Source organism: Melanerpes formicivorus, unplaced genomic scaffold, assembly GCF_026170545.1.
Source record: "Melanerpes formicivorus ecotype bairdi unplaced genomic scaffold, bMelFor1.0.p_v2 SCAF_98, whole genome shotgun sequence".
Taxonomy (NCBI): domain Eukaryota; kingdom Metazoa; phylum Chordata; class Aves; order Piciformes; family Picidae; genus Melanerpes; species Melanerpes formicivorus.
Genome location: NW_027142450.1, coordinates 114,139 through 125,171, shown reverse-complemented (window position 1 = coordinate 125,171; position 11,033 = coordinate 114,139). Strand labels below are relative to the sequence as shown.

At 40.3% G+C, this 11,033-nt stretch overlaps 1 protein-coding gene across 1 annotated transcript; it reads right to left on the bottom strand.

Moving 5' to 3' along the window:
- Window positions 1-332: 332 nt before the first annotated feature.
- On the bottom strand, window positions 333-10,806 carry ACTA2 (actin alpha 2, smooth muscle). Its single transcript, XM_068166207.1, has 9 exons — window positions 10,730-10,806; window positions 8,033-8,205; window positions 6,207-6,335; window positions 4,909-5,019; window positions 4,329-4,413; window positions 4,078-4,239; window positions 3,631-3,822; window positions 2,522-2,703; window positions 333-1,742 (listed from the first exon to the last, which is right to left on the bottom strand). Exons 2-9 carry the CDS (start codon window positions 8,159-8,161, stop codon window positions 1,599-1,601), a joined length of 1,134 nt encoding a protein of 377 aa, XP_068022308.1. The 5' UTR covers window positions 8,162-8,205; window positions 10,730-10,806; the 3' UTR covers window positions 333-1,598.
- Between the last annotated feature and the right edge of the window lie 227 nt (window positions 10,807-11,033).

The window sequence follows — 11,033 nt, the reverse complement described above, 5'->3', positions numbered from 1 at the left end:
TACATCTCCCTGCTTCAGTGAATGGACATTATATGGAGTAGATTTTTTTCCAACCCTTTTCTCATTTCATCCTTGCACAGCTCGAGTTTTGGCTAAGTTGTTAAGCAGATAACACTTGGGAAAACACAAGTCCTTTACCTGAGATCTGCCCCTCACCACATCTTGGAATAGCAGAGGTGCATCACAGTTCCTTGGAGAAATGTCTTCTCCAGCAACCCTCCAGGAGAAACTTGTATTTAAAATCAAGTTCTTATCCTGAAAATGATTCTCTGGGTCTATCTAGAGTTAGATAAAAAGATCTAGACAGAGTTAGAAAGAAGAACCATACAAAGTTATTTGCTCTTACAGGAGTTTATTTAGTATTTGTTCCAAGAAGCTAGATAGACCAATACCTTAAATAATAAGGTTAGTACAAAAAAGTTCAGAACATGTGCTAACAGTCAGAGCTGAACAAGATCTGGAACCCAGGGGTTAGGCAGATATGGTAAATACAAGGTGCTGTTGCAAAAAGCTTACAGTTTGAAAGATGAGTAACAGGCAAGTGAGGTAAACTATTGAGGAAAATGGGAAACAAAAATAAATAGGATCCTTTATCCTGAACTCGAATACAGCTTACAACAAGTTCCTTAGAACTGACCTTTTCCAGGTCTGTCTCAATAAATTCTATGTTCATATATATACTTTTAAGACTTCAGCTTCTATGCATATATTTCTAATTGAGTATCAGCTTTGATTTATTCGTGACTATTAAATGGAATCAGAAAAATCACGGGAAAAGAAAATCATCTAAATTATCTATTTGATTACATTACATCACTCCAACAAACAAATAGTTCTGAAGAGAAAGTGTATTAAGCCAGCTTAATTACCCTTTAGACCTTGCCATAAATCACAAAAATAGTAGGCTGCACTTATCCTGATTGTCATAGGCTAGGAACATCGTGTGATCAATCTAATGTCAATGTTTAGATATGCTCCCAAAGGAACAGGTTTCATTTCTTTAAAGAAAATGCACAGAACAGTAGTAGTAGGCATTGTACACCTCTGGGGCATACACTGTCAGAAATCAGCTTTTCCAAGATGATGGATGTGAAGTAATGCTATGTTATGCATAGATGACATTTCTGGATAGAGAAGTTGCAAAGTACAGTGCTTGTCCTGAGAGCGAGCAGACGCTATGCTCCCTTAGTACTGCCCACAACTTTGGAAATCACAAGACTGGTTCTGTTTGCAGACTAAAATGTTTTCTGAGGCTAAACTGTGACAACGTGCAGCCTGATAACTGAGCATTTTCTATTAAGCCCAATATGCTGCAGTAACAAATTCATGTCACAAGATGGAGCTTGAAACCAGCTGTAATTGTACCTCCACAAATGTGCGGATTGTGGGGGTTTTAAATAGGAGCAGCAATTCCATAGCATATTTCAGATTTATTTAAAAAACCAAAACAAAAACCCCAACAAAACAAAAAACCCACCACAATATCCAATTAATTAGAGTAATTATGATGAAGAATTTATGGAACAAAATTAGGAGAATGTATTTTCCTGAATACATTCACAGTACTACACTAAGGAGACGTATAAAGATAAAGCCATTTAAAAGCATTTGCGATGAACGATGGATGGGCCAGCTTCATCATATTCCTGTTTGCTGATCCACATCTGCTGGAAAGTAGAGAGGGAGGCAAGGATGGAGCCTCCAATCCAGACAGAGTACTTACGTTCAGGAGGAGCAATGATCTGTTCAAGAAATAAAAGCATTAAGTACAACTGTGAATAAAATACATTTGTTATACAAAAATACTAAAGCAGTGATATTTGATAATAAAATACCCCCTGTATCTATGTGCTCGTGTCAACCCTGGCATTACAGTTAGCCACTGCTGCGAACAGTTAAGTTAAAAGGTTGTTACTGAAGTCTGAGTCTAAATTCTCAGTTTCTCTGCCTCAGTCAGTCTGCTCAGTAAGAGTATTGCATTTGTGTATTCACAGCTGCACATAAGGAAAGGGGAGATAATTGCTCTGGAGACATAAAATGATAGCCTGGAGATGGCTTAGAAAAATGAGTGAACTATGGAGTACTCTTATTGGTAGAGTTGATAAAATGTTTGTAAAACAAGGATCAAAGAACTGAAGCAGCAGAAGGAAGAGTGGCTTGTCAGAGGCTCACTCTTTTATGAATTTGTAGGCTGAGGACAAAACAAGCATTTCTTCCCTCCCACCTCAATTAGCCAAAAGGCTGAAGAAGCCCATATATAGCCCCAGATGAAAATGTATGCTGCTGTGTCCATGCCATTCTTCTTTAGCCATGTTATGGTAGTTAGTAGAAGTCACCCTGAACAAGGAAATGAGATAAGAAAAGACTCTGTTCTTCCAGCCACAAGTGGTGATTATTTGCTAGAAGGTACAGACATGATTCAAAATATGTACAAAGCACTTTGTGAAGTGTTATGTTTCACTAGGTTTTTGAGGACCTAGTACATGCCAACTCAAATACTCTACAAATGATTGCATCATACCTTGATCTTCATAGTGCTGGGAGCCAGAGCAGTTATTTCCTTCTGCATCCTGTCTGCAATACCTGGGTACATTGTAGTGCCTCCAGACAGCACATTATTGGCATAAAGATCCTTTCTAATGTCTATGTCACACTTCATGATGCTGTTGTAAGTGGTTTCATGAATGCCAGCAGACTCCATGCCTGGGGAAGTTACAGAGGAATGCTGAGGATGAAACTCCATACAGAGACTCAGAATTGTCAAGACAAAACTCACAACATGAACTTTAATGTCTCTTTGGAAGACATCAGTCTTCAGAGATATGGAAATCTGGAAGGTCACTTTGCAGCTGCCTAAATGATTTGCTTAGGAGTTCCTTTGTGTACAGCCCTCCTCTCTCCCTTACATACACAGCTCTTCCTTAAAAAGAAAGCTGGGGGTGTGGAATAGTAGACTTTCCACTAGGCTTTTGCAGGCAATCTCCAATGTCTTAAGAATTCCTTATATGGTCCTGGAATCATTTGTTTTCTTGTTTCTCTCTTTTTTTTTTTTTTTTAAACCAGCTCAGAGGCAGAACAATCAAAATATGTCCTAATTCTTCTAAGTATGCAACTATTTCTTTCTCAGCAGAAATTCTGCTAGTTAGGAGAACCAACACCAGATTTCTATGTGACCTCATTGCCAGTATGCTTCACGGCTGTTGATTAACATGGCATTGTCTTGGCTTTGCTCTGCAAATGTGATGAACCATAGAATCAGGATCCAGAGCAGACTTTCTGAAAAATAAAAGCAGTGCTTCCTGACCTCTCCCTTGCAAGCATGGTGAAACTACAATCCTCATACTATTTTAGAGAAGTGACTTTGCAGCCACACTTCTAGTAGTAGCCAACTGCACAACATACAAAATGCCACAGGCCTAATGATAGAATCCAGGAACAAGCATTCAAGGTTTATTTTAGAAAGCATTTTGCCTCATTGTTTGACATGAAGTTCCTCCCACCATATTAATAGTGCTGTTCTAAAAGATTATTGTATAATGAGTTCTAGGACGTAGTTGTGTATGAGTCTGCGTGAGTTGGCAATGGGACACAATGTGCAGTTTATCAAGGCAGAACAATCATTCATCCTACCAATGAAAGAGGGCTGGAAGAGGGTCTCTGGGCAGCGGAAGCGTTCATTTCCAATGGTGATCACCTGACCATCGGGAAGCTCATAGCTTTTTTCCAGAGAGGAAGAAGAGGCTGCAGTGGCCATCTCATTTTCAAAGTCCAGGGCCACGTAACACAGCTTCTCTTTGATGTCACGGACAATTTCACGCTCCGCTGTCAAAAGGATTCAATCTTTAGAATGGCATTCAGGAAAGACCCAGACACACTGACAGGTTGTTCCCTTTCATCCACCAGCACCCTCCCCATATTTTCAACAAACCCTCTGCTAATCTTTCAGGGAACTTTCCTGTTAGCTTCCTTCCTGTTAGCTTCCTTCCTGTGTCTGTTCAACTGCAGGACCACTGCTAGTCCTTCTAAGGACTAGAAACATGGAACATCAAACAATTCTTCTCAGCAGCATGTCCTTACCAGTGGTCACAAAGGAGTAGCCACGTTCCGTCAGGATTTTCATGAGGTAGTCTGTCAGGTCACGGCCAGCCAGGTCCAGACGCATGATAGCGTGCGGCAGGGCATAGCCTTCATAGATTGGCACATTGTGGGTGACACCATCCCCAGAGTCAAGCACGATCCCTTTGAGAAGGCAACACACAACTCATTCCCAGGTGCACATCAACATTCCCACATTGCAAAAGTCTGTGGCATGTTCCCCAGAGGCCTACCTGTGGTACGTCCAGAAGCATAGAGGGACAGAACAGCTTGAATAGCTACATACATGGCTGGCACGTTGAAAGTCTCAAACATTATCTGAAATGCAGTTAAAATAATTGCCTTTAGCAGTTTTCATTTAGCTGAAGCAATTTACTGAGGAAACAGGCAAGATTTTCATATTTCTTGATGGTTGGTAATAACAAGGAAGGAAAATACAAAATTGTGCTGGACAAAATATCTAAATCCAAGAATATTTGTCCTATAAGAAGACATCTCCCTACATCTGGCCTCTATCTTCAAAATATGAATATAGACACAGTCTCATATTAGAGAAAATTTTATAATAGGCCTGGACATAAAAGTAGTTTAAGATGACAAGAAGCTTGGAGAGACTGAGGTATTCACAGTCAAAGCAAATACAGTGATTTTCTGAAGTAAATGTAATAATACACAGACATGGCAGGTGGTCACTGTGCATCTTCCGTAACAAAGAACAGACTACTGGACAGCATGACTAATTGAAATGATAAAGTTCACATCCTGCTGGATTCACAAAGTTGGAATTACTCAACAGCTTTAGTATGAGCTTACCTGGGTCATTTTCTCTCGGTTGGCTTTGGGATTCAGGGGTGCTTCAGTCAGGAGAGTTGGGTGTTCTTCAGGTGCAACACGGAGCTCATTATAGAAAGAGTGATGCCAGATCTGAGGACAATGGAAGAATGCAGAGGAAGGAAACACCATCACCCAGCAGCTCAGAATCACTTCCAAACAGATACTGTGCTCCAGCACTCTGCTTACAAGACTAGAGATAGGCTAGTAACATTTTTCCTGCAGTTCTTGCCTTCTTAGAAATTACATAAGTAACTTATAGTAGAAGAGACCAAGCAGGACAGACTTGGTTCCAGCAATGCTATTTCAACAATGACTGAAAGTGAAACAGTTCCAGAACAACTCTAGAACACAAGCAGACCTAAGGGTTCAGTAGCTAACAGGTCTCTTTCAGTTTGCAGAGGCCATCCCAAGAACTCGTAAAAAGAAATAAAGGCAAATGCTTTGTGAGGCTAAAAGTCAGCTTGTATGTATCACCTCCACACAACTCATTCCTACCAGCTGTAAAAATCAGCCAAGTGGACAGCAATGTTAATACCGCAATAAGAAGTAAACCTACCAGAGACTTTCTAAAGGCCAAGAAGTTATTTCTTAAGCTTGTTTTCAAGCTGGTGGTGATTAGAGACTGATTGGTATGCTAGGCATCTGAAAGGTTTTGCTTCCAAGTAAGATCTACAATGCTATGAGAATCAGGAAGTCCTGTGTGACCCCACTTGCAGTGTGTGGTGATGTCCCAACTGTTCCAAACAGCCCTGTTTCCACAGCACAACACTATACAGAGATACCAGCTTAGAAATTATACCAACCATGCAGACTATGACTATAACCATGATTCTGGAAGCCTTTCATCCAAATACTAGCTCTGAAATGGATGCCATGCACTGCAGTATTGATAATCTTTCAAACATTAAAACGTATGTGTGTAAACAGTGCCCTTTCTATCAAATTTCCATACATTTTGCTTTTTTTTAGAGATACCATCTTAAATTCCATTTTCGTACTTTCAAATTGAGAATATTTCTTCCCTTTCTTTTCCTTCCACCCTCCCACCTCTAATAATGAGCAAAGATTTATAGATGAGATGGGAGTAAAAGAACTCCCAATAACTCTTTTGATGTACTCCTAGTGATAGTTCAGCTTTAGAAGCAAGATAACCTTTCCTGTCAACAAGCTTAATTAAACCATACTTGATAGCAGGATGCTCTCATCTCAGATTTAGTGGGCATTCCGTAAGCCTTTGGTTCAAGTAGCTGATTGCCAACTTTTCAAAGCTGAAATACCTTCTCCATGTCATCCCAGTTTGTAATGATGCCGTGTTCTATGGGATATTTCAAGGTTAGGATTCCTCTCTTGCTTTGAGCCTCATCACCTACGTAGCTGTCTTTTTGACCCATACCAACCATCACACCCTGTAAAATACCACAAATGGAGTTAGTCTCTCGAGGAAAGGTATCACAATGTAAACACAACATTAACCATGAAATAAATGCAGTGGCCAGTTATACTAATTACAGAATACTTTGTGAATACTAATAAATGGAGAGTTACTCATTGCTCTTCAATTGCCAAAATTAAACGTTTAGTTTACTTCAATCTCTATTTATGTTTCCACTACAGTTTAAATAAACAGAACAAGTGTCATGCTAAATGTATCAAGATGAAGTGGAAAGACAGGCTTGATTTAACATTTCTTATCATGTAAGGATGAGCTGTTTGCTAAAGTGGAATAAAAGCAGAATGTGCCATCTAAGGGTCAAAACAGAGCAATACACACTTTTCATTTCCCAAGGCTTAAATTTCAACAATTTTTAATCATCTTTTTGGACACTGTGATCTTGTCGAGACAGACAATTTAAATCTACTGGTGAATCTTTGTAGGTATTTCCATGGAGGAAATTTCCATGATTCATGGACTCTAAGGTGGAAATTACTCTGGATATATGCCAGTCTCTACATCAAAGTCACAAAAACTGGGGAAAAAATAGTATACAAGAAGATGCTTTGAATGCATAATACTCTTATCAGAGCTTAGTCAGTAGAGACTCCAAACCCTGGTATCTCTAACTCACTGTCTTAAAAACAGGCAACTGGAATTTGTAATTTTTGATGGGAAGATCCTTCTTCCAGGGGACTAATGCTATCTGTGATAAATCATCAGGAAAGAAAGACTCTAGGAATTGGTATTTGTTTCCATTGTAACTATACAGCTTGGGTCTGCATAATTAATGCCTTGCACACTAACTACAGAAACTGGCATCTGAATACTTCTGGTTTTAATTATGGTAATTCCCAGAGGCCTCAATTAGACCTGCAGACGTAGCTGCTGTACTGAAAGACAGGCATTTCTCCAGCTTTGAAGAACCTAAAATGCATTTGCTGGGTACATAAAATGCCATACTTAACAAGAAGTTTACCTCTTTCCACTTTACCAGGGCCTCTGATGGCATAGAAGCAATTGTATGGATCTGCTGACTAGGTGGATTAGTTTGTTGTGGCCTAGCCAAGCTGCTATAATTCCTGTTAATGACGGTCTTGCTCAAGCTCTTTTTATTTAACAGTTCAGCTAATAAATGTATTTTGCTAATAAATGTATTTTGCAAACTGTTAGAATCAAGTACATTAAGATGCAAACCCTGACGCTAAAGAAACTCAACCCCAGACAGGTGCCCATTTGTGCTACAGCTAAATGAATAAAGTCAAGAAGTTTAACTGGAAGGTGACTGAAAACTTCTCCTTCCTCCTTTAGGTTTCCACATATCACCTATCATCAGCTTTTAGAGTAGTCAAAATTTCCAGATACTTGTATGTCGGGCCTTTTTTTTTTTTTTTTTAACTAACTTTACTCACCAAGTCCCAAAATTAAAGGGTAGGGAAAAGAAGGCACAAAAGAGTTTAACGTTTTATAAGGTTTTCTCTCACAAGGCAAGACACCTGCTTTGACTCAGATGAGTGCATCAGTGGATGTATTTTGCCTGGAAATACACAGATCAGTCAAGGCTGGGCTAGCCCCAAACACAGGAGAAGGTGGTCCTAGGCTGGAAAGCTGGGGACAGAGCAGAAAAGCCTTCTAGAAGCCCAGTGTGGAATAACCAGTGCAGTTCATTACCTGATGCCTGGGACGACCCACAATGGAAGGGAAAACTGCTCTTGGAGCATCATCCCCAGCAAAGCCAGCTTTGCAGAGCCCGGACCCATTGTCACAAACAAGGGCAGTGCTGTCCTCTTCCTCACACATTCTTCTATGTCAATGTCCTTAGGCACTCCAGACAGAAAACAGGCCTATGAAATCAAAAGGAAATAATTTAAAGAGAAAAAGAAAACAAAACCAAACCATGCTCGAGTAACAAACCTGACCTTGAAGACAGAGGTGGCTGTGAGGAAACGAGCCACACCAGCAAAGAGAGGTATGGCACCAGCCTGGCAATCACAAAGGCTGTAGGGCCATTCAAAGAAACAGGCTTCTGTTTAAAAGTATGAGAGGTTTCAATCACATCTGCCAGAGGGCTGTATGCACAAGATATTGTCCAGGGGATCCCAGAGGAAACTTCCAGTCCTGTGGCATGGGCAGACAGATGAGGGAGCAGTAAAAGTTTATCTAAATTTGGTCACAGAAATTCATGGCTGGGAGTGGTGGGAGATAAAAGAATGCTGGACTGACAGCTGCAAAAGCACTGGTTTCATCAGAACTTTCCCTGCTTTTCTATCACCCTGACAAAGTCCTGACACATGGAAAGCTGTCAAAGGTAAGAGCACTTCCATCTTCACCATTCAGTCTTGGGCTTCCCAAAAACTAACCACATTAAACACTATGCATGTATTACAGAGATTTTTTTGGATGCAGATATTAACCCACTGGGTGAAGACAGCAGATTAAGTTTACATTTTAGCTTCCAAAAGAAAATAAATGTTCTAAATTAGAGAAAAAAAATAACCCAAACAAAACAACAGAAACCACAAAACCAAAAAGCCCTCTCCTAGTTACTCAGAAAATACAGTGAGTGACATTATCTGCTTTAGAAACAGGCTGCAGCATATAGTCTATTATCATTTCAAAGCAGCTAATGAACTGCATTTGCAGAGTGGTGGAATACTTCATGTTGGCTCCTTTTCTCAGTAAGAAGAAACAGGGCAACAGGGAGATAATATGGGTAATAAAAATACTTTGAAGGTTTTCTATTAAAGTCAATTACAGAAACAAGCACTGAATACCAGGACTCAAGACAAACTATCAGCTCCCAATTTATAGTGCGGTAGGGAATCATTTGGCTAGCTCTGGGCCTGGGCTTCCACACAGAGTTCAGCAAATTGCAACGTGTTAACAGCTAAAGGAGACAGCTGTCATCCGCAGGCCAGCTGGCCCTGCATGCAGTCTCCAAAACCTTTTGCCACTGGAATACTGAAAGCACAGGACAAAGTAGGAATGGCTTCAGCAAGAGCCATGGCCCATGAGCAAGGGAGCCCACCATCCATTTAGCCTCTGTAACACATGGAACAAGCATGGACAGGTCTCCCAAATCTTTAATTTGAGATCCTGTGTCTCCTCCTGGCCAGGCAGCTGTAAGATACTGCTGCAGCCTGCTCCTGCACACCGTGTGGGCATAGCTCCCAGAGAAGAAAAGAACAGAGAAATCCTAGTTTCAGGTACCCCAGATATTTTACTGTTATTACTGGAAAAAGAAAGTAAGTTGCAGTTTTTGCATCCTCTGGGAAAAGAGGCTCTTTATATTCAAACATTTACTGAATGGAGCATGATTGTTATCTAATGTCAATGAACAGACTGGTTTGGACAAACCATTTCCTAATTAGGAAATAGGCTTTTCAACCGTCTGTTTTTGGAACAGAGTTCGAGGTCAGGGGGTTTACTCAAACCAGTGCAGCTAATGAAATGCCAAAAATCACTTGGGGGAGGGGAAATAAGGGGGCAGGGAAGACTACATTTCTGAGCTTAGTGGACTCTAAATGAAAACCATATTTAGTAATAAAGCACAAAAAGCTGAAAAATCAAAGCTGAAGGATTTCAGACAGGGTGCCCTGCTACCAGCCAGCAAGTTACAGCTCAGGACTGCCATGGCATGCATTAGCAACATCTTAAGACAACAAATCTCACTCAGTACTGCAGAAGAAAGGATTTTTTTTTTCTCCCAAGTAATTAATACAGCATTTAATCTTTCTTTCATCAGCTTTACATCTAAAGGTAACAAATCACCTCACCAATCTCCAGAAGCTATTAAGGGAACTCAAGCCTCACACAAAATATTGCGTGTAGCTTGTTCTGTAATGGAATGTTTGGCATTTAACAGGACAGTGGTTTCAAATATGTAGGGATAAGGATGAATAAACATGTATCTTCACTGTACTCTCTTAGACCCTGCTAAATTGCACACTTACAGTTCTTCTTACAGTCACATTCTCCAGAACACTTATGTCACCTTAGTATGAGTTAACAGCACCAAAGAAAACCTTCTGAGAGATGCTACTACATATCCCTTCAGGAACTCTGTTCTGTCCCACACTAATGCTCCAGGTCACATAGGTTCATTCAAACATGCATATAGCTGTAATTTCAGCTGTGCCATTACACAGACAATGTCTTTATAGAACTTTCCCTTTCAGAAGTGCTATAAAATAAAGACAACTGACTTTAGACATTGCAAGTGTTTTATCAATTCAATTCTAATAAGTAATTTTGCTTAAGCAAACTACAGCACAGCAGTACATCCTCCTGAATAGCTTCTAGTTGACATTATTTAACTGAAGTCCTCCAGCAATCTGTAAATCATGATATTGGTTCAGTGCCACTTACCCTGACAGCGCTTGGCTGGGGATAGCTGCTCTAGGATGGTTCACTCTGTATCTGAAAGCTCTAGGGTTATATAGCCCCTTCAGCTCTTCTCCTCCCACTAGCCTCCCAAACAAGGAGCAAAGACAGGCAGAGATAGAGCTGAAGTCTCTAACAAAACCATATAGGGACCTTATTACAAAAACCTCTAATCTGGGTGGCCACAGGCCCTGGGTCTCTTCCACTGCATTCCAGTGTAGAGCTCATGAAACAGGAGGAGACTTTCAGCTGTGTAAGATAAACACTTTAAAACATCAGAAGAGTTGCT